This window comes from Colletotrichum destructivum, chromosome 3 (assembly GCF_034447905.1).
Source record: "Colletotrichum destructivum chromosome 3, complete sequence".
NCBI classification, from domain to species: domain Eukaryota; kingdom Fungi; phylum Ascomycota; class Sordariomycetes; order Glomerellales; family Glomerellaceae; genus Colletotrichum; species Colletotrichum destructivum.
Genome location: NC_085898.1, coordinates 3,314,053 through 3,340,139, shown reverse-complemented (window position 1 = coordinate 3,340,139; position 26,087 = coordinate 3,314,053). Strand labels below are relative to the sequence as shown.

Below are 26,087 nucleotides of genomic sequence, written 5' to 3'. Positions count from 1 at the left end.
CTCTATGCTATCTTTGACGTGGCCCTTGTACCAAGGCACAACCTCTAAAAGCACCAACCACGATTGCAAAAGTACATGAGTGAAAGATATTACCAAGCAAGTTGGTTTTGATGTTGATGTTGATATGTTATCGCAATAGGGATACATTCAAGTACATCTGGTGTCAGGTGGATGTCATCAAAGGTCATGTCATTTCTCTCATTCCATGGTAAAAACCGTCGAAGCTGCTCTAGCCTGTGAGCCCTATGCCAACCCGAAAGAAACCATGGCTAGGGTCTATTCTATCATCTTCGTTACTTCTTGCTTTTTCCCTTTCTCTTTCATCCATTCAGGCACTGGTCAGGTCGATTGCATCCTATTTTGTGCCCTCACCAGCCTGCTCACCCTCGGGCTTGTTGCCGTCGGCATCGGTCATCTCCTCATCCTTGGGAGCCTTCTCTGCCTCGGCGGCTTTGCGGGCCTCCTCTTCGGCACGCTTGGCAGCCTTCTCGGCGTCTACTCTCTCCTGAACGAGGCGGCGCTCCTCCTCAACCTTGTCGAAGTGGCGTTGAACGATAGGTCCGGCCATAGCACGGATCTCGTCGATCTTGGCGATGTAGACAGCCTTGGTGGTGTCATCACCCTCATCGTAGAGCCAGTCCTATTGAATTGTTTTAGCAAGTGGTCGCTTACGGCTTCCGGTCTCATGGGGAATGCGAGAAAAGAGAATGGAGACTCACTTCGGTCTGCTCAAGCTTCTCCTTAATCTTAGTCTTCTCCTCATCACTAGCAAACTCAGCGTACTGGTCGTCGAGCTTGTTGCGGAGATCGTAGATGTAGGTCTCGAGCTCGTTCTTCTTTTCCTCGGTGTCGGCGACAAGCTTGTCCTCCATAACCATGGAAGACTCCTTCTCGAAAAGCGAGGTTCTCGCTGTTTCGGACAGGGACGCGGTGCCGCTGACGATGGGAAGGTCGCCCTTGCGGACCTGCTTCTTGACCTTGCGGGTCTTCTTGGGCGCATCGTCCTTGTTGTCCGTCTCCATGGCCTTAAGGGGTGCATACGTTAGCTTCGGCATCCCATCTTCGTCCTCGACGAACTCGCAGGGCAGGAAAGAACGAGGCTCAGGGTCAATGTCATGATGTCGACGTTTCGGCGGCGACCTCATGGCATCGCCCACCTCGGTAGGTAACAAAACTTCAGAACGAGACGCCTCAAAACTCACATCAGGGTCCTTCTTGTCTCCGTTCTCGTCTTCCTTGACCTCCTCCTCAACCTCCTGGTCCTCGACATAGTAGCCGCTCTCGACGTTGAGAACACCATGGATATTGACGCGCGCCTTGAGCTTGCAGATCATGAAATCGTCCTTGCCGTCGGCCTTAACGCCCTTGACGGAAAAGCGACCAATCCATGGGTTGATCTTGCCCGGAAGGTCTTCAGGCTTGGCGTAGCGAGCCTCGAGGTCGAAGGGCTGCTTGCGGTAGAAGGTAAGGATCTTGGTAGACGGCAGGACGTTGCCGCGGTTAAAGACGGTCAGGCTGGTGTCTTCATCGGGGATATCGGGAGCCTTCTCCCAGGTAAACTCGATGGGGTAGCTCATGATATCCTGGACAGTGAAATCGCGAACTCGGAAAACGGGGGATAGAATGGCGCAGCTGAAGGCGGCACCACGGGCAATGGCCTCGTCTTGGTTCAGGGTGAAGGACAGGGTCTTGCCGAAGAAAGCCTGGATTCTCTCCTTGAGGGCGGGGACACGGCTGCCACCGCCGATGACCTCGATGATATCGATGTCATCCTTGGTCAACTTGGCCTCGGCCAGAGCCTGCTCGAGAGGCACGTGGACGCGGGCCAGCAGAGGCTCAACCATGGCCTCGAACTCCTGGCGGGTAATCATGGCGGCAACGTCGACGTCGTTCATGATGGACTCGATGTTGACAGGGGCTTGCTGGTTGGCGGAAAGAATCTTCTTGCACTTCTCGGCGGCGGCAATGGTGCGAGCCATGGCCCGGCCGTTGGAGTGGATGTCAATCTTGTACTTGCCGCTGAACTCCTTGCCGAGGTGCTCGACGAGGGCCTTGTCGAAGTCACGGCCACCGAAGTGGCGGTCAAAGGCGGTGCCCTTGACGGCGAGCTCGCCCTTCTTGAATTCGACAATGGAAGCAGTGTAGTTGCTGTGGCCAATGTCGATGAAGGCCACACGGCGGGGCTTCTCCTCGGGAGCGGGGAGGTCGAGCTTGGTGATACCCCAGCCCAAAGCGGCAGCAGTAGTGTCGTTCATAAGGCGAAGGAGCTTCAGTCCGGCGATCTCGGCGGCATCGATAATGGCGCGGCGCTGGATGTCAGTGAACCAAGCGGGGACGCTCATTACCAAGTCAGAGACGGGGAGCTTGATCTCGGCTTGCGTCGTCTGCTTTATCTTGCTCAGGTACATGGCAATCAGCTGGGTGTTGGTGAACCTCTCCTTCTTGCCGAGGTAGTTGACCTCGACACCGACCTGGCCGTTAACATCGACGAGGGGGGCGGTGATGTACTGCTGCTCGATCTGGGCATCGGGGTCGTTGAAAGAGCGGCCGGCAAGACGCTTGATGGCACTGACGGTGTTCTTCAGGTTGGAGATCTCTTGCGTCTTGGCGCTCTCGCCAAGGTATCGCGACTTGGGGCCGAAGCCAACCACAGATCTAGAAATAGCCGTCAGTCTAACTGCAAATCGGGTGTGTAGGGTCAAGGAGAGTGTCCGGATAGTACGTACGGCGTGGCGCGGTTGGAAACCTCGTTGGAGATCTAGATGGCGAGTGTCAGTCATCGTTGATGTGTCGCAAAAAGTCGAAAATTTTGGAGGGGGAGGGGCAAGCGTTGGGTACACACCACATCGACGCCGCGATTTCTGGCGACGGCAATCACCGTCTTGAGGGTTCCGAAATCGACACCTGCAGAAGAGACAAGTCAGCAAATACTTCCCTCGTGCCGCACGGCAACGGGTGACAGAAGGGAAGATGCGCAAACGTACCAACGACACTCATGTTGGGCGGTTGTGTTCTTTCTGTAAGGATTGTAAACAAGGGTCGTCCGGCGGACTTTTGATGGCGGGGTTGCGCTCACAACAACGCTCTAAAGAGGGGGGAAAGAGGTGAAGGTACGAATCGAGTTGAGTTGAGTCGAGTCGAGTCGAGTAGAGGAGAGGGCGATTATCCGACTTGCTGGAAGGGTATCTACAAGCGGTTGAGTGGAAAATAAAAAAAAGGTCGTCTCGTTTGAAAAGGATGGGGGAGGGAAAAGTAGAGACAAATGCAAGGTTTAAGAGTTTGTCAATACGCAAGAGAGCCTTAAGGTGGGATGTGTGGGAGGTGGGCAAAAAAAAAGTTGCAGTGCGAAGTGCGCGCAGTTTGCTCTAGCAGCCAGGCGCTGGTGCGTAATGGGAGGTGTGGATGGTGGATACACTGTCTAGAAGGCAGGGACTAAGGAAGGCGAGGCAGAGGAGGCAAAGCGGTAAGCCTAAGTGGCCACCTTTTATTGCTCAACATGAAAGATACTATGTGTGTATTGGATGGACTGCCCTGTGTTATTATGCAATGCTCTCTGCCACCAGCGCAATACAATACTGCGTAAGTAACCCTGTAGCAGTGAGTGTGTAGAGCTATGTCTTGGTGGATGCAGTCAGTATTTCCTCCATTGCTTGGTACCTAAGGTCGGAAGTCTGATTTTCACAGGTTGCATGGCTAGCACTGAAATGTTAGTGGAGGTCGAATGGGAAAGAAGATTCTCCCTCGTTCTCTGTCATTCTGCTGGCGGCCCCTGTCCGGGCCACGTCCACCACCTCTCGTCACTTCCTCCAGCCCTGCCCCTCCATGGCTCCTCCACCCTTCCGCCCCCTCACAACTCCTTCTCTCCAACTGGCTCTGGTATGTGGTATGTGGTCTGGGGCCGCTACGTAAGGCCGGGCGAGACGAACAATCAGAGCAAGGAAGGACCAATGCTGTGGGCGGGACAATCAACAGATGTACGGAGTACCTTGCCCCCCCTAGCCAACCAATGTACACTTTTTGCGTCTGCTTAAATCGAGAACAGCCCGACACGACAGAGTCTTGGCCGAAGCCTGACAACACAAATGACCGCACGTCACGTCAGGGATGCCCTGAATCTCTCTCTGACTGTCTTCCTCTTTAGAACAATTGAGTTCCGGCTGAAATGCTCCGGATTCATCGCCCACCTTTCAGCACGACAGACAATGGCCACGCCAGCTTCTCCCAACCAAGCAGGAAAACACACACATGCCGGTTGTGAAGATGCGTCCTGTATCTACCTACCTATCTAGATACTAGATACCTTAGGAACTGTGTGTACCACCTGGGTAGCATTTACAGGTATCCGTACACAGTATCTGTACTCTGTACAGTCCACCATTTGCACTTATCTAATCTAATCTTGGCGATACCCCACCATTGAGTAATGCCTTCTTCCCGTGCCACCATTATTACCATTTGCATCCCCCAGACTCTCCATCTTTACCTAAGTTGCAACCTCACGATATCCAATCCCGGCACGAACCCGATTTTCGACACCTGACGCCCACGCAGCTCCGATGTCAACTTCTCAGAACACGGGGGCTCACCTGAGCGTCCGCCGTTAAGGCCGTGGCACTATTAGCCCAGGAACAGCCCCCAGTCCTTGGCTAGCCATGATGCGGGCCCAGCTGCTTGTCCCAGGCGACATGCCATACTATATTCTCTCATCAGGTACTACTCATTCATTGTCACACCGGCTTCCAAGACTCTGATTGCCTTGAAGAGACATTGTATTAGGTAACTGTTGCTAATAACTGTCCGATAATATGTGTGCGGTTTTCCTTTTTTTTTCCTCCCTCTTCTTATCCTTCCCCTATGTCTACACGGCCAAATTCTCCAGTTCCCAGCTTCTTTGACAGCCGACTCGTGGGCAGAATGATTGATTATACAAAAGAAATGAAGAAAAAAAGATGCGGCCCACAAACCATCACCATCAATAATATCGCCGAGGGTCTTTCAGACGCTAGTAGTTATGCATGCCTCCATTCTATAGCACAACTTATCTCCATGTTGATCCCACCTTCACCCCTATTTATCGTCCAGCCTTGGGCGAGTGGTCACGACTGTTTTTGCCGCTGGTCGAGCTCTCACCCTCAGACGGCACGTCTTCGAGCTGGATGGTGCGGACAAGGCTGGCTCGTGCAAGTGGGCTTCGGCCGCTGCGGGCAGAGTGCGTCGTTGACATTGAGTGCGATGTCGTTGTCGTTGTCGTTGTCGTTGTCGTGGTTCCTTGCCTCGACGTCGGACCTTCTCCGGACTGGGGCCTAGAGAGGCTGTTGTCGACGGCTCCCATCAGCATGTTCTCTGTGTGTTCCTGGCCGCCGCCTTCCAACGGATCGGGTGCGTCTTGGAACCCGGCTCGCTTCATTTCGGAATCCGAGTATTCGTATACTTGGCCAGTCGCTGACGTTTGCGCCCCAAAGCGTTTCGAGTTGGCCAAAAACTGGTTGAATTGCCCTTGTTGTGCGAGCTCGTACTTCTTCCTATCCTCCTCTCCCATAATGCTCTCCACTCGACGAGGCATGTAGACAGAGTTGCCAGCAGTCTGCGCCGATACCATACTATCGAACGAATCGCGAGACTGTAAGGCCCACGAAGGACCGAACCCGTTAGGTCCGGTCCGGTTGACCGTAACCTGGGAGTCGTCGGCGTTGACGTAGAAACCGCTCGATGTCTTCTCTCTGGCCGCAAAGCGTCCCTCGATGTTTGCTGGCGGCTGGACTACGCTGTGCTTGCGGCCCATAGGACCCATATTGCCTTTACCACCGGCAATGCTCTCCTTCCTGGCTTCAGCAGCAGGGATGAAACTTTCGGGCACGACATTGAGGTCGTCTCCGGCCTCCTCCGCTTGCTCGATGGCTTGTTGGGCGGTGGTAGAAGTGTCGGCGGTGGCAGCGTCGGCTCTGGGTCCTCCCCATGTTCTCTGCCCAGCGGTGAATATACCATAGACCATGTAAAACCAGTTGAAGAAAGGGTTGAGAATGAACATGACCGGATACAGCCAGATCTTGAATCGCCTGAGCTTGGCACCAAAGTACAGCATCATGAGCCAGTTGAGTCCAAGAGAGATGGCGATGAATCCAACCGGCAAGTTATCAACCTTCTTGGAAGTCGTTATGATGGCAAGTACCATGATGAAGAACAACAGGGCAGTGGTGCGGATGGTGTTTTGCATGAATCGGATGAGGACCAAGATAGGGTAGCGCTTCCAGAGACGCCAATCAGTAAGCATGCACACTTCGTTGGAGAGAAAACCCAGAAACCAACGTCGGCGTTGTTTGATGAGCGACTTCATCGTCTGGACAGCTTCGGTCTTGCAAAAGGCCGATGTGCACATCTGGATCTGGTAACGCTTCTTGGCTCCGATCATGAACAGATGGGTGAGCCAACGATCCTCTCCCAGATGGCACTTGGCAAAGTCGAAGAGATCTTCGCACTGCTCGGCTTTGTCGGCAAAATAGTACTTGGCCATGCGGCGGAATGCAGAAAACCGAAGCATTGTCAAGGCACCGGGAAGGCAAGTAACGGCGCCGCATCCCGACTCGACAGTACGCTCGAAAAGTTGGCCGTGGATGTATTCCATGTCTTGGAGCAGGGTGATCAAGCTATGCTTCTTAGTCGTAGACGTAATGACACCAGTCATCGCTAACATGTCTCTGTTGTTGCCGGGGCTCAGCTCCATGTCGTAAACGAAGTTCTGTAGGCAGGTAGGGTCAAGGATACAATCGGAGTCGATGAAGAGGATGAATAGATTGTCGTTTCTCTTGAGGTAATGTTCGTAGACCTTATCGATGAGTTTGAAAGTAGCCTTCTGGCAATGACGCTTTCCGCCGTGAGGGAAACGAGAGATGGTGATACGGGCGGACTTGTAGGTAACGTCGATACTCTTGGGGTACGTCTCGAGAGTCAGTGGGACGCCCATCTTGTCCAAGGTGTTCAAGTAGAGTTCGTCCTCCTGATCACCATCAAATGACAAAAAGACGTGGATACACGACGGCGGGTAGTCGCAGTCGACGACCGAGTTGATGGCGACAACAAGAACGTCGGGGTCCTCTTTGTAGACCGGCATGACAATGACGACTTTGGGGGCCGAGACTTCGTCGAGAACCTGCTTGATCCTCTTCTTCCTGCCAAGCTGATTGGTGACCAACTGGTAAACGCAAAACAGCCAGGGGATGGTCAGCAGCCCAGCGAAACTCCAAAATGCGAACCATTGCAGGACGTCAACCATGCTTTGGGGCCAGTACTTGACGACAGTACTTGGAAGCGGCAGTGTGACGATCATGATCGGGAGGAAAATTGCTCTGATGGGAGTCAGCGTTTCTGACACTTCTCGCAAATGTCGTACGGGGTAGCTCACCTGAAGCATGTAAACAGGACACCAACAATGACTGCCAGAACTCGAATGGACCAGTGCTCGGCTTTGATGAAGACCTTCCAGAGACAGTACAGAAACGCAGCGATCCATAGAAACCATTCGAGAATGGCTGCCAACATCACGAGGCCCACGATGGACGTGTAGACGATCTAGACAAGTCAGCGAGCGAACACATGGCGATGCTAGGCAAGGAAACTCACGTCCTTCGTCGCCCAGTGGGTCCCATCCACATCCGCCATCTTGAAGGAATATTCGAATCACTATTGGGGTATGATGATCGAGTTGACGAGCCCCTGGTAGTACTGCTCTAAGTCCCGAGAAGACAAGATGCCGAACGGAAAGTTGTCCCTCAGCCAGCACAAGTCGCGGTAAGAAGAATTGACAGGATCTTGCAGGTCGAACGTGGTGTAGTCGGATGGTTGCAGCGCGCTGGCTCGGCGTGTACTGTATTCACACTGATTCTCTTAACCGTAGTAACACGAGGTTTTTGTCGTTGCTGTAATTGGTACTCAAGATGAGCTGTTCAACCCGGCCGTTCGTAGGTGTAGTTATGTTGACAGGGAAGTCGTTCGGAGGCGGTTGCTACTTCTTTGGTCATCAACGCTGACACCTCTGCCTTTTTTTATTCTCCTTTTTTTATATAAGGTGAAGTCGGTCTGAAGTTCCTCTGGAGAGCCGGAAGAGGAAGCCAGAAGAGGGAGACGACTTACCTTGCAAAACTAACAGGTTCTCTTACCTTGGCTGCTCAAATACCAAGAGGTTGGTCGCGACAACTCGGACTCGAAAAGGGTCTTATGAGGTCAACGAATGCATCATGGACGGAGATCAACTGAGGGGACAAAGAAAGGACGAGGGGAGATAGAGACTAAAATAGACGCTGAGGAGATTCCTAGAAGATGGGATGGACTGGCTGACTTGTACTCGTCTTAAGAAGCCTTCAGCCTGACGTGTAGAGCGACGGAAAGGGTAAAGACACCAAGGACGGAAGAAGCGCGAACGGGGTTCGAGACTCGATAGAACCGCGCCCGGCTTGGATCAGTCCAGCACCCCACAGACTGACGTGCTCAATGTATCCAGTCTAGTTGGTGGGCAGGATGACTAGGCTGGTGACCGAGGAGGAGCAAGCAAACAACGTGCAAGCAAGCAGGCAATCGAACAAGCAGCTCTCAGGGATCACCGACATGCACAGGTCAGGCAGGGCGGATTGGTTAGTTGTTATGTAAACGCCATGTCAAGCCAGGGCGTGTGTGTAAGTGTGGACGATCTGGCGCAGAAGGTCGCCCGATTCCATATACGTACTTACAGTTGAGCTGGCTCTTTGGAACTGCAGTTGGCGAGTTCGAGAAACAGACACTATGCCTCTGGGTGTCCCGGAGATGTGTTTCTGCAACCCGTCGGACGCCTCCGGCCACCTGTGCACGGCAACAATAATGAAGCCGAGCTGCCATCATAGCGACGGCCTCATCCAGAAATGCTGCCTGTTTCTTCGGGATGACAGCAAGGGAAGACATGTAGTGTGTCAGTTCGGGTTTTCTCGCAAGCTGCCCATCATAGCTACTTCCGGGGCCTGGTCTTCGTCGAATCTATCTATATCATCTCGTTTCGTCTGCCATCGTATGGATGGTAACGGCGGACTACCTCACATCAGGACCTCGCTCGTCGCCAAGAGTACATCTTAATGAGAGGCGAGTCTAGTCATTAGCTCTGGAATGCGCTGCCCAGCCGGGACCGGGAGATTCTTCAACTGTCGAACACTGACCTGCCCGGACTAGGCCCGGTAGTCTCCACCCCATCAAGGCCCGAGCAGGGAGCGAGCCGAGCGATGTGGGATGTGGAAAGCACCTGGACAAGAAGCCCGGTGGTGCCTCAGCTTAGCTAACCTGTCCCTCCCTCCGCACCATGAGGTTAACGAAGACGGTCAAGGCGATGAAGTTCCAGGGATCAGAAGCCACCAACAGACGGAAGGATCGACAGAACAGAGCCGGAGCCTGGGAGGGGGAGGGGGAAGGTCGGCCGGAAGGTGAGTAGGTAGGGGGGCGGCTTTATTCATCAGAGGCGTCCCCGGAATGTGCATTCCTGACCAAACACCACGTCTTTGATCGTGTAACCAACCACCTGCGCAGCTCAGCAATGAGGTGACATCGGCATTGGTAGACTCTGCGCCTTGGAGCTATCTCTCCTGTTCCTGTCAAACGCAATAAATATCCACTTACCCACGGGCGGTTGCCATAGAATCGGCGCGGCTCTTGTGTCTCGTCTCCCCGCCAAGCGCATGGACAGACAGCTCCCATCTGCTTCTTCTCTTGAGTAGAGAGAACATGAGTGAACATTAATCTCTGATGTCTGACATCATTGTTAAGGATGTGGAAGGACTTCGCCGTCCTGATGATGCTTTTCTTACAAGACGGGATGAAAGAGCTGATTACATTACATGGAACGTACGGATCTGGTTGCTACCTAGGTATGGGTGGGGTACCCCCATCCGGATCTGATCCGAAGCACTTGATTGGGTTGCCTTGTCTCTGATGATGGGTCTGCCCCTCTTCACAAGGACTGATCTAGTCCAGGGGCATCTCATCTGGCAGACGAAGACCCCGCCAGTGCATGTGGGAATCTTTTCGTCGCAAATCACTCACCTCTCTCTACCTCCACAAGCTCGCTTCGTCGATTTGGACTTCAAAATGGTAACCGGAAATACACTGGACGCAGGAGACCAAAGAAAAGAATGCAAACGAGAAAGAAATGAGAGAGAAGGGGAGAAAACCCCCGACCGACACCCCAATCCGCAGCCATTACCAGGTCAACAATGGCCACAGCAAACACATCTGGACCCATCATTCCAGCCCATCAACTAGTACACACCCCGTCCATTTGGCACTTCACCTCTGCCTCCTCCAGTCCTTTCTCATTATCAAACAATGGTGTAATTGGTTTCCCTCCAGGTCCCGTCTACGGCGGGACGACGCATTGCCTACATTGTTGCATCCGTTTCTCATCCTCCTTTTCCTGACCCCCCTTACCAACTTCGTTCTCCATCCAGGCTAGGCTCGGTTTCGACGTGGCTGACACTTAACCTGTGGAGATGAAGTCGGTACCATTCCTGGGCCCAAGATGTCTGTGGACGTCTGAGCAACCCAGAGCGAGCCAGACAGAATGTGCGGGATCATGACACACCGGGACAACGGCGGGGGTATGGACTCGCCACCCGTCTCCTGCCACCTCCCGCTCCCAGTCGCACTCGAGCTCCTCGTAAGCGTTTCTATACAAGCCGGCCGCTTGCAGTCTCGACTCGCCATCATGATCGCCCGCCGCTGTTACCTCCGGTTTCACCTGTGTGGCTAGTGACCGCTGTCTTATTGACTTCATCCACTGACTGCGCTCCGGGTCCATCGTGGTGGCATCGCCTCTTCTCGGCGCTGGTGCGCAGACGTTCACCACATACCCGCTCGACTGCTCTGTACGTTTGCAGCATCACTATCACGGTGAGCTAGCCATTTAGCTAGTAAGCTACTGCCAGGGGGCCCTGCACCATCGGACGAATGAGGAGCATCCTCGAGCAAACGAGCCCAGGGCTCGGCCATGGAATCGTTGCTCAGCCGTGTCAATACTGTCTGCACACGATCTCGAGGGGGGCGGATATGAGCTCTTGTCCATCCGTTGCCGTCGCCAAGGTTTAAGGCTTACATTCTTACATTTTGTACCTGCATGGGCATCGCAGAGCACACTTGCACCTTGCTTGCGGCCACCGGACATATGTGTCTGAACGCTGCACAGCAACAATGGCAACATCATCAACGTAGCATCGCGGCTCGTTGGGGCATCCTCGCCTCCGTATCAGAGGAGAATGGAAATTTCCCAAGACACTGCGGCGGTTGCCATCTCATGCTACTGACCACCCAGTCACTTTCCTGGGATGAAACAAACGATGGCGCCCTCCCCAGAACCTGTTGCTTGCTGCTCCAACTGAAACAGGTGCACTTCTTATTTCCTCTGATGCCTGCCAAGAAGCACCAACGCATCACGTCCCGATCCAACAGTGCCCACCGGGTGCCTCTCAAGATACTCCACTCCGTCCGTCCATGCTCTTGACCTGCTGCAAGCCACACCCGCAACCGGCGTGTCCACCTTTGTGAATATTGTACAGGACCAGAATCGCACGCCCGCTCCGCCGTAACGGCTATCTTGGCCATCGCCATCACATAGGTCCTTACTCCTAACTGAAATGCCGCCCATGATAGGCGAGCTCAGGCACAGAGATGACCAGACACAATCCATGTTTGCGTAAAGCATACTGACCGTATTCTCTCTTCCCATCTAAATGGACGAGGCAAGCACTGCCCTCTTCTCTCTACTAAAGGAATGTTCTCATGCACGAACTATGTGAGTCTCCTCCGTAATCAAAGGCAGAAGCAAGTTGTCGAAATGTCTCTGGCTGCAACAATGACAGCATCGGATCCCGAAGGCGCCATGCCACATGCTTGGGCAAGATACTGAAGACCTATCTGCCTTGCCCCGGCCGTCATATCCATTCACCTCTTCCATCCCCACCTCGCTATCTCTCCACCCAACGAACCCCGACTCGGGTCCGCGGTTGACAACCCATGGCTCTCCACATACGGAACAGTCCCCCTCCCCCAATACCTGATCGCTCTTTGTGGAGAATTTGCTTGCCGGTCTGCCACGAGTCTTGGTCTTGGCCAGAGTACGCTTGGCTTATGAGTCTGGATTGTCAGTTGAGTGGATGTCTTTAAAGCCTCGACAACTGTGGTGATCTCGACTGTCTTTTGCACCCGGCATCCTCCTTGTGCCTTGGTAAGCTTGTAAGCCGTCCTCCGGTTGCAAGATCTCGGCGACTGCGGAGTCTCAGCGACATGCGTCGGCGGCGTCTGTTAGGCTGCGATGATGTGTTGCGCCCAAAATCTAGTTTTGCGCTTGTTGATTTCTTCACGTCCTGTAGTCCGAGCGAGGGTTCCCCGTCGTTAGCAAACTCTACTGGTACTTGCGAACTCGGCGAGGCTGTTCCCTCCGAACTTCCAGCCTGGACGCAGAACCCATGACCGGCATGCAACGCTTGTATGCAATGCCATGTTGATGTGTGGGAGTTGCCGACTGCCCTGCATCGTTGCCAGACTCCGCGTCCGGGTTGAAATCAAGTGCAGCCGCCCGCGCGAAGCCCGATCCATGCTTGATTGATGATTCGTACCAATCAACGTCACTTAGCTGAAGTTTGCGGACCCGCTGTCCCCCACGGTCTTTGCCGCGGTCCGGTCGGTTGTGGTGGTAGGATGTCGGCTTCTCGTGGCCTGCTTGGGCGTTGTGAACATTTGGGTTTGATTGCAGCAACGTAAGGCGGTCATTACCATCGGGATCCTCATTCTCGCGAAGATCGTAGTTCAAGACAAGATTCTTGATGCGCTGTTGTTCCTCCCTTTCAGCCTGTTGCTGTGTCTTCATAGCGACAGCGAAGGTTGAGTCCGAAGGAAGCTCCACGGTTCGAGTCTATCGCAAAGGTCAGGAAAGCCATTACTTGACCGATATATCCAAGCTATACGGACCTGTTGGCGGTTGCCCTTCTTCGTCAGGAGAGAGAAGGCCATCGTAGTGCTGGCAGTGGGGGCTCCAGTCTCTACAGGCTCTGATCCTGTTGCCGTTTCCTTTGACTTGCCCCGCACGGGAAGCGGCACATCAAAGAGAGGCTTGCGCTCGAATTTGCGCGACTCCAGACTCTCGGCCATCATCTTGGCGTACTCACGTTCGAATTCCGCTTCAGCCTCCGGGTCGATCCGCTCCTGTTGGCGGGTGACGACAATGGCTTCATCTTCGCTGTCAGAGTCTGCGTGTGACATGTCCATGTCGTGGTCCTGTTCACCGTCTGTTAGCCACAGTTTGCGTCGACACAGACAAGATGAGCAATTTCTCCTACCTCGGCGCCTTCATCACCAGAGTCCGATTCCTCCTCGTCGGCCTCCGCTTCGGGAAGATGCTCATCTCCATCTTCATCGTCCGAAGAAGAACCAATCGATGCGTCATCTACCTCAAGGGTCTTGTCGGCTCCCGAGACCTTCTGATCCTGGGCTATGGCCAGTTGAAATGCCTTTGAGGCTTCTTCCAGGTTGGATGCCAGCTTCCATTGGGGTCGCGTGAGTGCAAACGTGTCTTGAACAATGAACTCAATGTCCATGGGCAAAGACTGTTTGGTGTAAATGTAGTACTGCACTGTGTCAGTCCAAGTCCGCAACATCAATACTAGCATTACACAAACCTGGAAGAAAGATAAGAAGTAGTCCAATTTCTTGCCTGCTGCACCTTTGGCAAAGTACATGCCGCATGTCTCCAGGATGGTTGCAATCAACCTGATGCGGAAGAAGTCGTCGGGCAGGTCGAAGTGATTCAGTCGACCGGGGATGGGAGGACCGCCATGACCAAATGTCATGATTTTGTACATGGTGTCGAAAATGACTGGATGCTCGACCATTCTATAGTTGTAGAGCTCACCAATGTACTTGACTTCGGAGATACGACGTTGGTAGAACTTGAAGTCATTCTGTTCCAGGCCGAAACAAATGGATTCCATGACGTTGTCGATGACTCTGACCACAAAAGCCGGGTGGTACCGGTAGAGTGCGCTGAGGAGGATGGCAAGGAGGTGAATGTTGCCATATTTGACTTTACCAGGCTTGGAAAATACCTTCTCGAGGATACCGACAACCTTTCGACAAGTTAGTCCTGTAAGAGGCGCATGGTCTCTCGATTCCTCCACTTACCTCAGCCTCTTCCCAGTGAAGTCTGCGAATCTGCTTCAAGATCTTACTGTAGTTACGCTTAGTCATGTCCATGTAGATCAACTTGCGGATAAACAGCTCCATGGGCGTCCGCTCCTTTTGCTGGATAGCGGGCCGATCAGGAGGGTCGACGTAGTAGACAGCATTCTCTATGAGCATACGCTCGGCCTGTCCAATGTGCTGGACAGACTTCTTGCGTTGCAACGTCTCGAGAAAAGTCGCCATGCGCGGCGAGGTCTCCGGGTTCCGCAGAAGGTAACGTCCACAATTCTCCAAGAGATTGCAAATGATTTCAATGTTCATCCTTGAAAAATCGTCCAGGCTGACCTTGAGACAGTGGAACACCACATGCTCCGGCACGATGCCAAACTTGGTCAGTTCGGCGAGGTACCGGATGTTGCTCAATCGAACCTGACCGAGAAAGTCTTTGTCCTTTCGTCTCTGGAGGCTGCGGAATTCCGCGTCGAGATAATCAACAAGACCCTTGGGAATGTCCGGCATGTATCGGCCCAAAGTTGCAGCAAGTCTCGACCATGATGGCAGGAGATCGCCTCGACCCTTAGGAACCTCAGTCAAAGCTTTGATCAGCCTGTTACGAGAGGCCTTCGAGTTCAAGTAGCAGAAGTCGATGGCGGCCTGGTCTATGACATCCTTGTTGGTGAGGTCTGGCAACCGAGCTAGCACAGCATCGACCTGGGCACCAATCGTCTTGTTAGCGATGGAAGTGGACTGGTCTTCACCCACGTCAGGAGCCTTTGGTGCGTCAGGGGCATCTGCCGGGTCGATTTTTTTGCCGACTTGCTCTTCATTATCCGGTTTCTTTTTCTTGCCGTCGTCGAGCAGGATTCCCGGAACCTTGCCCTTCAGATCGACCAGGTTTTCGTAAAAGCGTCGCTCGTCTTCATCCTCCCAAATTCCAGCACCGTCACCGAGGCCTCGCAGATAATCGCCAGCCTTGACCAAACCGATGGAACCGTTGGTGTTCGCTAGCGAGTCGTCGCTCTCCTTAAGATCAGGCATGTCGGCGCCAATAGCATCCGCGATGGCCTGGGCATTTGCCACAAGCCGCTCCTGGGCCTTGAGCTGCTTCTCGAAGTTCGCTTGCCGATCCTCGAAGACTTCGCCGGACTTTACGTAAGCCTCGGCGTTTCGTCGAGCTTGGGAGTGGATGGATTTCTGGTCTCGGACGACGTGACTCTTGACATCCTCGAAATATTTCTTCAGGATGGTCTTGAACTTTTCCTGGAGCTCGGGAGGTGTAAACGGTTGGCCGTCGTTATCGCTGGCCTGGTCTTCGCCGCCGCTGTCCCCCTGTGCGGTGCCGTTGGCCGCCTTGGTTGCGCCATCCTCCTCTACCGTCTTGCGACCCTCGGCCGCCGAGGACTTAACACCCAGAATATCCCAGCTGAAAGCCTTGACGAAAATGACGAGTAGCGGTAAGTTGACGTGCTCCCTGTCATGACCCAATAAATCCTTGAGAACCTCGAGGGGAAAGGGCTCGGCAGCGCCGCTCTTGTTGACTTGAGCCCTGGGCTTCAGCTCGGCCACCTTGCCTGTAGCGCCTTTGGTGGCATCGTCGGGCCGTGTAACGTCATCGAGGGTTCGGAGAACATCAACGAGCCAAAGTTCAGTAACGACACGCAGGAGCACTCGCTGGCGCGTCAAGCGCTCTTTCTCCTCCCTCTCGCGGACCTCGGGGGCAAGTGACTTGAGCAAGCTCTTGTCAGGTGTTGCCATTCCCTTGCCAAGTAGCCATCCCAAGTACTCAGTGAACTCGCTGGAGCCGAAGCGTTGGTGCAGAGCGCTGACAATCTCGACGCCGGCCTCGATCTCGCCGGGGGACTTGAGCCTGCAGAGGCCTTCGTAGCAAGCGGAGACAATCTCGGAGAGGTACTTATGGAGGCTAAGGGTGCGGATCTCTTGTAGGAAAGTGTTGAGAGTGGCGGCAGAGATGGCGGTTCGAAGTCGCTTGATGAAAGCGGTGTTCTTCTTCAGGGATGAATCGAGCGACTTGCTGACGGCAAACACATCTGTGTGGGCAGGAAGCAGTTAGAGGAGGGGCTTTCAGCATGGTGGGGTTGCGGCATGATGTACGAACCGTGGTCGCCATCCCAGGCGCGAGTGTTTAGGGAGCGCAATTCGCCTGAATGGTGGTGTCAGCGGATTACAAAAGAGATGCAAGACAAAGCGACGAGCGGGTAGGACTGACGCTTCCTTGCACGATCCATGGCGGATCGTGTGAGTGTTTTGTTGTGTGTGGGTAGGTCGAATGCGGACGAGGGCTACATAAGGCAGGGTCGCGGCGATGAAGTCGGGAGTTGATGCTATGGGATTGAGTGTTGTAAACGAATGTGGCTCTGCGCGTCAACATGGGCCGGCATCGGTAAGATCGTTTGCAGCAGCAGGCCGTGCCTGAAAGCGCGGATGGTCTTGTCGGATTGTGGAATTCGGTGCCGTTGAAGTTTGGCGGTGCCGAAAGAATTCTGGACCTGACGTGAACGTGATGAGCTGTTGCCCGTAGCCAATGTGCAGAAACTCAGCGGCGGAGGCGGTTGGGTTTAGCGGGCGTCTGGTAGCGACCTCGAATTCACACGCTTCTAGACATTTCCCCCACACACCACAAGGAGGAGCCAGCCTCGTTGGACATCCAAGTGGTGATGCGCTACTATGTGCAGTACGCCGGGTACATGGGTAATTACTCTGTATCATACCTCACTGCTTACTTGAGTCGGCTTCCAGCGCAAGGCAGGCTGGTCAGTGAAAATTGTCTCTGAAGCCAGGTGCCGCAGGATATTGATAGAGTGACCTAGCCCTCAGCGCGTGGCCACTGCTGTAGGCCTGTAGCTTCCTGATTTGTGCAGGGTACTTCACGGTTGCTTTAGCGCCCCGGGCGGTGAGCGTCATGGACAACTGGGCCGCTGCCTCACACCCAGCTGTCGGAGAAGTGACTTCGGAGGGATTTACAATGAAGCGGAAAAGTGGAACATGCGGGTCCCGGACCTCCTCGGCACCTTTACCGACGACACAATCGAACTGGGTCGGACGAAGCTTACAGTTATGTGTTCTGACCGACTTGACCGGAACACGACGGCTTCCATATCTATGCGCTTGAACGCTCGGTAAACTGGGCTGTTAAGCGTGGCAAATTCTTTTCAATCAGGCGAGCTGAGGAAAACTGACGTGTGCGAGGCGGTAGGTCTCAATACGCAACTTGCTAAACATCTGGCAGCTCTGTCGTTGTGGCTTGATCTTGACTAACACTAGCCCACGCTTCCTTGCCCTCAAGTCCCCTTCAAAACTAAATCAGAGACTCGCGACAACTCATCAATGGCCATGCAGCGTTTCTATAAACCGAGGCTCCTTTACCATCAACAATCTGCCACACAATGTGAGGGACCTGGTTCTACCGGGGGGGGGGGGGGGGCACGCGAAATCAACATCACAGGCGACAGGTCAACGATAAACTTCCACAATTCCTGGCAGTTGTTCAACGGCAAACGAGCCCCTAGCACAAGTCGCCAATTTGGGGTACAGGTCACCAGCCACATCATCATACTGTCTGTGACTAAGTACTAGGCGATGCAATGCAAACCTGAGAAACCCCGCTGGTTTGCAGGTCGATTTCGTATCTTAGAACTGCATTTTCGACGAAAAGCGCGAGCTGGGGACTGTTCTTGGGTCCTTGGGCCATTTCTATCCAGGCTGCCCATGTTGGCCATGCGTTACCGGCGGAACGAGGGCTTCGGGATCACAGAATGGATAGCAAGCTTTCGTTGCATTCCCACGGCATGACCTAGCACAGCATGTTGTCGCTCAAGCAACTGCCACCACACCCGCGGCCAAAGCAGGAGACTGTGAATGCCACGAGGACCAGTTTATTCTCAGTATATCGTGTGACCCGCCACGTCGTTGACAGAGCCACCCGAGAAGCCAAGAAGCGTTGTGTTCTGATGGTTTCTTCTTCTTTTGGATGCTCGCCGGACAAGCAGGCCCCAGGTATTGTAGCGAGCATCATTGATAGAAGAAGTTCGGCATTTACACGTCAAGAGTTATCAGCGCCTGTTTTAAACTCTGGGTGATTTGCAATTGCAATTGCAATTGCATTCTGTTTCTGCTGACCATTGCACAGGAAACTACTGGTACTGCGATAAGTCTTCAAGAGACTTAAACACCTACCCACCCACCCCCCATCCCTTGGCTGTTAAAACGGGCGTCTGAAGGGATGATAAAAGACGAAGGCATGCAGCTTGAGCGTCCGCAATTGCACATCTTTGGGGCTTACAAAGGTCGCAGAGGCCGAAACAGCAACAGCCGGCGCGGACGCTGCACATGGTTCCCGGTTTTGCAGCAGGCGAGGACCCGCTCCGGAACCCTCCCACGGGCCATATTCGGGCCCAGGGGCGTGGATCCGAGTCGAATCGTCCTTATCTGGCCAATCAGGACTTCCAGGACAGCGAGAATAAATAAAAATCTAGCAATTGTCGCATCTCCGCGCTGAGAATTCCCCCTTCGTCCCCCTTGCCTTTGTGCCCTTATCGCCCCAATGGCATCGGTCGAATGGTTGACGTTCGACTTGGTGGCCGCAAAGAAGATGACGCTCACTGATAAGAAACCCGCGTCTGTTGATGACTTAACGTTCGTCTTCCTCCGCGGACTCTTCAATACTCGAGCGCCCCCCCCCCTGGGCTAGGATGTCACATCTCCTCGCCTGATGCCGTGCCGTGCCCGTTAAGTTGCCTGATCTGGATATCCGCTTGGTGTACGCAAGTGCATGCGGTCATTTTCACTTACACGGTACTTAGACGACCGCAGACAAGGGCACACAGGGCCAGGTACCTCGAAAAGGGCACAGCATGGGTTGGAACTACCTTAGCAAACGGCCATTGGGGAATCGTCTAACCTTCAGTGCGCTCCGGGTCGACTCAGGGTCGCCCATCGTTCTTCTCCCATGGCAGCGTTATCTCTTGGCCTGGCTTGCCCTAGCGTCACTCCATCCGGTGATGCGATGGTGTATCATCCTATCCCGCATTGCCCGTCCCCGGCAGCCCAGCCCAGTCCAATCCAGCCAGCCATTCCCATGCTTGCCTTGCTTGTCTTGTGCTAAACAGCGAGACTCCATCCGTTGCCTCCCGCCATGCGTCTGATCTGCCCACACAAACACCCAACTACGCCCGGCTCCAGGAAATCCAAATCTCGCATCCACCAGCCCACTCACCCAAAGTGGTACTTATTCACACCGATGTCCGGCTTCCACGAAACATTGCCTCTTCCTCCCACTCCCTGATTACCTGTTCACATATATTAGACCCCTTGGCTACGTCTCTATCCCTTGTTACTCGGCAGTTTTCATGATACCTGACGCTTAAGCCGTTTTTCATCGGCTTGTGACTACCACGCAGAACAGCCCTCTGCCTAGCTTTTTTATCCTCCACACATACATACCTGACATCCTTCCGACCCCAGTTCACAAAAGCGCTCAGCATCGGTTCTCAGAAGACATGGACGTCCTCTCCGCTTCCATCCCCGTCGCGTTCAGGGAACCTCTCGCCAAGGCAGAGCTCAGCTTCCCCCCAAGTCCGGCTACTACTGTAAGGGAAGGACTGTCTTACAGCGTCGACGGCGGATCAGAATATTCGGTTTCGGGAGGTCTACTGGACGAACCGAGCGTTGAGGGATCTCGAACCTATCCCTTGCCTCCCAAATCAAGAACCAACAAGGTTCTGGCCGAGGATCTCAAGACACCGGACAACCATGTCACCCGAGACCCGCGACTAATACGCTTGACCGGAATCCACCCCTTCAACGTCGAGGCCCCTCTGAGCGATTTGTACGACGAAGGCTTCATCACCACCAAGGACCTGCACTATGTTCGGAACCACGGGCCCGTACCTAAAGTTGAGGACGAAGACATGTTCGACTGGGAATTTACCGTTGAGGGTCTGGTCGATAACCCCATCAAGATGACACTGAGAGACCTCATCTCGGACTACGAACAGATCACCTACCCCGTCACCCTGGTATGTGCTGGCAACCGCCGAAAAGAGCAGAACATGGTGCGCAAATCAAAAGGCTTCTCATGGGGTGCCGCCGGCTTGTCAACAGCCCTCTGGACCGGTGTGTCGATCGGCGATCTCCTTGCCCGGGCAATGCCCAAGAGAGGTGCAAAGTACGTTTGCTTCGAGGGTGCCGACAAGCTGCCCAACGGTTACTACGGAACCAGTATCAAGCTCAACTGGTGCATGGACCCCAACCGCGGAGTGACGGTATGCTACCGCATGAACGGCGAGCTGCTGCACCCTGACCATGGGAAACCCGTCCGCATCATCATTCCCGGCCAAATCGGCGGCAGGAGTGTCAAGTGGCTCAAGAAGATCATCGTCACAAAGGAACCAAGTACCAACTGGTACCACATCTACGACAATCGAGTGCTTCCTACCACGGTCTCCCCAGATGCGAGCGCAGACCTACCGGAGGTATGGAAGGACGAGCGATACGCAATCTACGACCTCAACACGAATAGCGCCACCTGCTACCCTGCTCACGACGAAGTTGTTCCCTTGGGTGGTCTATCAGAGACCTACAAAGTCCGCGGGTACGCGTATGGCGGCGGCGGCAGGAGGATCACAAGAGTGGAAATCACCCTGGATCGCGGCAAGACGTGGCTCCTCGCCAACGTCAACTACCCCGAAGATGCATATCGGCTGGCCCCGGAAGGCGAGACCCTCTACGGTGGTAGAGTCGACATGGACTGGAGGGAGACCAGTTTCTGCTGGTGCTTCTGGGATCTGGACATACCCATTGCTCAGCTCGCCGACGCGGCAGACGTCATGGTCCGTGCCATGGACGAAAGCATGATGGTGCAGCCGAGGGACATGTACTGGAGTGTTTTGGGCATGATGAACAACCCGTGGTTCAGAGTGGTCATCCACAAGGAGGGGCGCAGCCTGCGCTTCGAGCACCCCACTCAGCCGGCACTCATGGCTGGCGGATGGATGGAGCGCGTCAAGAAAGCGGGAGGTAATCTCTCCAACGGCTTCTGGGGCGAGAAAATCGAGGGCGAAGCCGACAACACCTTCGAGCCGGAAGAAGTCAAGGACATCTGCATGACGAAGGACACCGTCAAGCGCGACGTCACCATTGAAGAGCTTCGCCAGCACGGCAGCGAGGAGGAGCCTTGGTTCGTCGTTAACGGCGAGGTCTACGACGGCACCCCCTTCCTCGAGGGTCATCCGGGAGGTGCCGCGTCCATCTTTGGCGCCGCCGGCCAAGACGTGTCGGAAGAGTTCTTAACGATCCGTAAGTCCGATACTGGCACCACGTAGCTAGCGCCTCCACCCACTAACAAACCGGCTCAGACAGCGAGAATGCCAAAAAGATGATGCCCGACTACCACATCGGCACCCTGGACGAGGCGGGTCGGAAGCTGCTTGCCGAAGGCGAGGTCGTGCCGGAGGACGACGACAAGACGCCACGGTCTGTCTTCTTGCAGTCCAAGACCTGGACTAAAGGCATCCTCTCGGAAAGGAAGAAGGTGTCGTCCGATTCCAAGATCTTCACCTTCACACTCGAGCACCCGGAGCAGATGGTCGGCCTGCCAGTCGGCCAACACCTGATGATGAGGCTGCGCGACCCCGTCACCCGCGAAGCCATCATCCGCGCCTACACGCCCATCTCGGAGGGCACCGACAAGGGCAAGCTGCACGTGCTCATCAAGATATACTACAGCACAACGGAACGCGAGGGCGGCAAGATGACACAGGCCCTCGACTCCATCCCCGTGGGTCACTTTGTCGACTTCAAGGGCCCCGTCGGCAAGTTCGAGTACCTCGGCAACGGGCTGTGCTCCATCGCCGGCAAGCCACAACGCGCCGTCAAGCGCTTCATCATGATTTGCGCGGGCTCGGGCATCACGCCTATCTTCCAGGTCCTGAGGGCCGTCATGAAGAACGCTGCCGACCCGACGAGGTGTCTCGTCCTCGACGGCAACCGCGTCGAGGAGGACATCCTCTGTCGCGAGGATCTCGACGTCATGGCCGCGGCTAACCCGGACAGGTGCCGCCTGCTCTATACTCTCACGAAGCCTAATGCGTCTTGGACAGGTCTGAAGGGCAGGATGGACGACAAGTTTTTTGAGGAGTACGTGGGCGCGTGCCCTAACGAAACCGGTGGCGACGAGCTCGTCCTCGTGTGCGGACCTGAGGCGTTGGAGGCAAGCGTGCGCTCCACCCTCACTGGGCTCGGCTGGAAGGGAGACGACTTATTGTTTTTCTAAGCCAGTCGATTTGTTTCCGTTCTGCGAACAACAGATGAGTCCAGCCCCGCCAGGCCCTTAGAAGCTGGGCTCTGCTCTTTCAGACGACCAGATGTCGGTTTATTCATGCGCCGTCCCGCGAACGGGTTTGCCGATCTCTGGTCCCGGCAAGGGTGGTCATCAGGGTGGGAAGGGGAGATGAAGTCGGAACAGACAGAAACGAGCCTCCACCGCCTCGGGCCGTCATGGCGCACAACCATGTCCGGGTTGTTACCGGCGGAGCCCAGACACTTGGCCATTCAGGAGGTGTGTGTGTGTGTGCATGGGATGCGTGTGGGTGGGGGATCTGATGGCCTGGATTGGGAAGATACAGGAAAATCGAGCATCTCCGGAATAAGCTTGATAAGCGGCTCAAACCTAGATAGCACAGTAGTGTGGTGTTTCGAAATACAAATATGATCATGACGCTTTTACGTTAAGGCTTGCTCAGTGTCTCTCTCCCGTGCGCCTTATCTCTCTCCGTTGAGCCAGAGAAAGATTCATCCTACTCTGTACTCTGTACATACAATATAGATGCAAAACGATCGTACACGGGCCCTGGCTGAATACCTCATCGAGGGACTGGAATCACGTCACGGTAATAGGTATGGGCTGGCCGCCACCTCCCCGCCATTTGTACAATTTTTTTGTATCCATCAGTCGCACCGGAACCCCTTGAGAGAAAGGGAGGGTGGGATGGAAACAGATTTACTTTTTTGGGGAAAGAAAAAAGAACAAGAAAATGAGGTAAAAGGCTATGTATGTATGTATGCCCACATTTCATCGTCATAACTGTCGTAGGCGCGCTCTCCGCCCTTCATTCTTCTCTCACGCCTCAGCCCGCAACCGCTCAGTGCGCACCGAGACCTGGCGGGTTGGGGTAGTAAAAGGCCGCAACTGCAATGGCGAGGTAGACGATGACGCAGAGGAAGCCCTCCAGATAATTGCTCTTCTGGTCGCGCAGGAAGTTCCCAACCGTCAGTATGGACAGGATGAGCATGCTGATGTCAAAGACCTCAAAGACCATGTCCATGTGCTTGTGTAGGCCCCAGGCGACGAGGACAACGAGCGGGCCGTTGAGCAGGGCCGTCTGCAGCGTGGCGCCCAGGACGTGGGAGAGAGCGAAATTCATCTGGTTGTCCCACGCCTCGTCGACGGCCGTCAGGTGCTCAGCAGCCTTCTCGACGAGGGGCACGAGGATGAGGCCCATGAAGTGGTCCGAGATGCCGTGCCTCAGGACGATGGGGTGGATCTGCTCGACGAGGTAGATGGCCATGAAGGTTACGAGCGGGATAGAGATGACGAGGGCGATGATGCACTCGGTCAGCGTCAGCTTAGGCTTGTTGATATCTTTGCGCTTATCGTGGTCGCGCTGCTCGTCGTGCTCGAAGATGGCATCATAGATGCCGTGATGCGTCCGTGCCTGGAACCACACGAAGACGCCGTAGGCTATCATGAGCAGGACGGAGACGATGCGCGAGATGTGGAGCGTCTTGCTGTCGAGCTCCTCGACCGTGAGCGACTTGGCCATGGAGTAGCTGAAGATGGCGGGGATGGCCAAGGCGACACCTCTGTTCATCCGGCGTCAGCGCATTCGTTGGGTGTGTGTGCGTTCCCTCCTAGGATTCCACTTACGCCGTGAGCAGCAGGCCGCTGCCGGCCTCACTGACCGTTTCACTGAACTCGGCCTCATCTCGTCGCAAGCCGCCAGCAATAAAGCACATCCCCAGGCACAGCAGCATCGTCGCCAATATCGAGCCCAGAATGGCGGCTTTGATGACGGTGAACTGGTCGCCTGCTAGAAGCACCATGAAGAGGATGATTTCGACGATGGATCCGAAGCTACAAACGCGGGCGTGTAAGTGACAAGCACAGCATATATGTCTGAGAGAGTGAGGAGATGGCTCACGTCGTCTCGATCAACACGCCAAACACGTGGCTGACCTTGCGGGACAGCTCCTGACCCGCGAAACCGACCAGGTTGGCACAGGGAATCATGGCCATGTAAGTGAGAACGAAGATTAGGACATGGTCGCTGGGGCGGGTGTCTGTGACATGTTACGTTAGCTCTGCCGGTGTCTACGAGGGCCGGCAATCATGGCGGACGCCTTACATCGAATGACAAAGGCGGCGGGGACGACAGGCCAGAAGACGTTGCAAAGAAGCGACGCCCAACTCGAGGATTTCCAGATTATTTTTAGGAACTTGAGGGGATGGAAGCCTCTGCGGCCGCTTTCGCCAGAAGGCCTGACTTTGATCTTGCTTCCCGGCGGCGGGGCTCGGTGATGGCGGGCGTTGTGGACTGGTAGCTCCCCGCGGGCCGAGTAGCCCGAAGTGCGTGTCTTCTCGGGCGGGACGATGGGGTGGGTTGGTTCTCGCCGCCGTGAACCGGTCGACTGACGATAGGTCTGGCGGTACGGGGATCTGGGGGCCGACATGACGGCGGGTCGGGACGTCTAAATGGAGAAAACGACACGTTCGCTGAGCGAGGCAAACAAACACAAGCCGCGACTGTTCGTAGAATGCGGAAATTCAGAGAGGGTAAATAGTCGTGGAGAAGTATCCCCAAGCGGGTACACAGGACCGGTATTGCCGGGATAGGGGACGGGACGGTGAAGATTTGTGGAACAGCCCGAATACCAAGACTCTTGAAAGTGTGGCTGAATGGCCAAGAGATGGGGAACGAGATGCAACGATGTTTAAGAAATGGGGAAGTGAGGGTCCTTATTCCCAGTCTTGGTCAACGTGGTCCAGTCCGCCGGGTTGAGGGGCCCTCGGCGGTAACTGGGATATCTGGTCCGGGAGGGTGGCTGGGCCGGGTCGCTGCCTGTGATTGCGGGCGATGCCGTTTCAACATCAGCCTCTCTCGTGGTTGCTGCTTCTGCCGCTGCTGTTAGTTGACAGTCGGTGCGAGGGGAATGGATGCCAGCTTCTCTTGGTGTTGCTGCCGCGGAACAAGAGGTGATGGAACCGGTACTTCGGACCGTCAATTCGAAGTGAAGAACGTGTCCAACATATTCGGCATCGCAGCTGTTTAGGTTGCCAAGAGGCGCCGAAAAGAGAGGGGGGGAGGAGCCCTCCAGTAACTTTTCACAGCCGAGGGCCTACGAGATGCGGTCACAGATTGAGGGCGCGAGACAGCAAAAGAGCCAGAGATGCAAACACGCATGCATGCACTGGAGAACCATCCGACGAGGATGAGCCTGGTGTGCGTGAATCAAGGCACGGCCAAGCTTGCTGTCATGCCAAGACCTTCTGACAGGGTCCCTGTGCATTGTTGGACGAGTCGACGAGTCGGATGCTTGTATCGGGTGTATGGGTACAACCCGGCAGCGTGCGCCCCAAGGCTCGCCCAAAAACCCGTGAAACTTCAACTGGCCGATACTTTAGCTGACCGTATGTGTGCGAGATGAGATGAGGCAGACGCGCAATTTGTGTTTCCTTCCATACGTGTTGCAAAGCAAGGGATGAGGCGGCAGTTTCCACGCAGAGGAGAGAAAAAGGGTTAGGAAGACAGATGGAACGGGAGGGAGTCTCAGACACACCCAAACAAACAAACAAACACACACATACACACGCACGCACACACAAGCGCTTA

At 54.7% G+C, this 26,087-nt stretch overlaps 6 protein-coding genes across 6 annotated transcripts; 2 read left to right on the top strand and 4 right to left on the bottom strand.

The window, feature by feature from the left end:
• Window positions 1-172: 172 nt before the first annotated feature.
• On the bottom strand, window positions 173-3,437 carry CDEST_05101 (Putative Heat shock protein 70 family). The gene is made up of 6 exons (XM_062921260.1): window positions 3,077-3,437; window positions 2,985-3,017; window positions 2,843-2,904; window positions 2,727-2,758; window positions 720-2,655; window positions 173-640 (listed from the first exon to the last, which is right to left on the bottom strand). The coding sequence occupies exons 2-6, from the start codon at window positions 2,995-2,997 to the stop codon at window positions 356-358; spliced, it is 2,328 nt and encodes a 775-aa protein (XP_062777311.1). The 5' UTR covers window positions 2,998-3,017; window positions 3,077-3,437; the 3' UTR covers window positions 173-355.
• Window positions 3,438-4,042: 605 nt separating this feature from the next.
• Window positions 4,043-4,404, top strand: CDEST_05100 (uncharacterized protein). Its single transcript, XM_062921259.1, has one exon. It carries the CDS (start codon window positions 4,083-4,085, stop codon window positions 4,287-4,289), a length of 207 nt encoding a protein of 68 aa, XP_062777310.1. The 5' UTR covers window positions 4,043-4,082; the 3' UTR covers window positions 4,290-4,404.
• A 667-nt stretch (window positions 4,405-5,071) lies between these two features.
• CDEST_05099 (Putative chitin synthase, nucleotide-diphospho-sugar transferase) lies at window positions 5,072-7,892 on the bottom strand (the record flags this gene model as incomplete). Its single annotated transcript, XM_062921258.1, has 3 exons — window positions 7,618-7,892; window positions 7,400-7,566; window positions 5,072-7,343 (listed from the first exon to the last, which is right to left on the bottom strand). The coding sequence occupies exons 1-3, from the start codon at window positions 7,654-7,656 to the stop codon at window positions 5,072-5,074; spliced, it is 2,478 nt and encodes an 825-aa protein (XP_062777309.1). The 5' UTR covers window positions 7,657-7,892.
• A 3,673-nt stretch (window positions 7,893-11,565) lies between these two features.
• CDEST_05098 (Putative nonsense-mediated mRNA decay protein Nmd2/UPF2) lies at window positions 11,566-18,438 on the bottom strand. The gene is made up of 10 exons (XM_062921257.1): window positions 16,911-18,438; window positions 16,409-16,688; window positions 16,298-16,342; window positions 14,182-16,229; window positions 13,680-14,126; window positions 13,341-13,628; window positions 12,973-13,278; window positions 12,778-12,916; window positions 12,621-12,723; window positions 11,566-12,368 (listed from the first exon to the last, which is right to left on the bottom strand). Exons 2-10 carry the CDS (start codon window positions 16,425-16,427, stop codon window positions 12,362-12,364), a joined length of 3,402 nt encoding a protein of 1,133 aa, XP_062777308.1. The 5' UTR covers window positions 16,428-16,688; window positions 16,911-18,438; the 3' UTR covers window positions 11,566-12,361.
• A 934-nt stretch (window positions 18,439-19,372) lies between these two features.
• On the top strand, window positions 19,373-22,869 carry CDEST_05097 (Putative oxidoreductase, molybdopterin-binding domain, oxidoreductase FAD/NAD(P)-binding protein). The gene is made up of 2 exons (XM_062921256.1): window positions 19,373-21,495; window positions 21,555-22,869. The coding sequence occupies exons 1-2, from the start codon at window positions 19,698-19,700 to the stop codon at window positions 22,469-22,471; spliced, it is 2,715 nt and encodes a 904-aa protein (XP_062777307.1). The 5' UTR covers window positions 19,373-19,697; the 3' UTR covers window positions 22,472-22,869.
• Window position 22,870: 1 nt separating this feature from the next.
• Window positions 22,871-25,702, bottom strand: CDEST_05096 (Putative calcium/proton exchanger, sodium/calcium exchanger membrane region). The gene is made up of 4 exons (XM_062921255.1): window positions 24,603-25,702; window positions 24,399-24,537; window positions 24,125-24,331; window positions 22,871-24,060 (listed from the first exon to the last, which is right to left on the bottom strand). The coding sequence occupies exons 1-4, from the start codon at window positions 24,925-24,927 to the stop codon at window positions 23,340-23,342; spliced, it is 1,392 nt and encodes a 463-aa protein (XP_062777306.1). The 5' UTR covers window positions 24,928-25,702; the 3' UTR covers window positions 22,871-23,339.
• Between the last annotated feature and the right edge of the window lie 385 nt (window positions 25,703-26,087).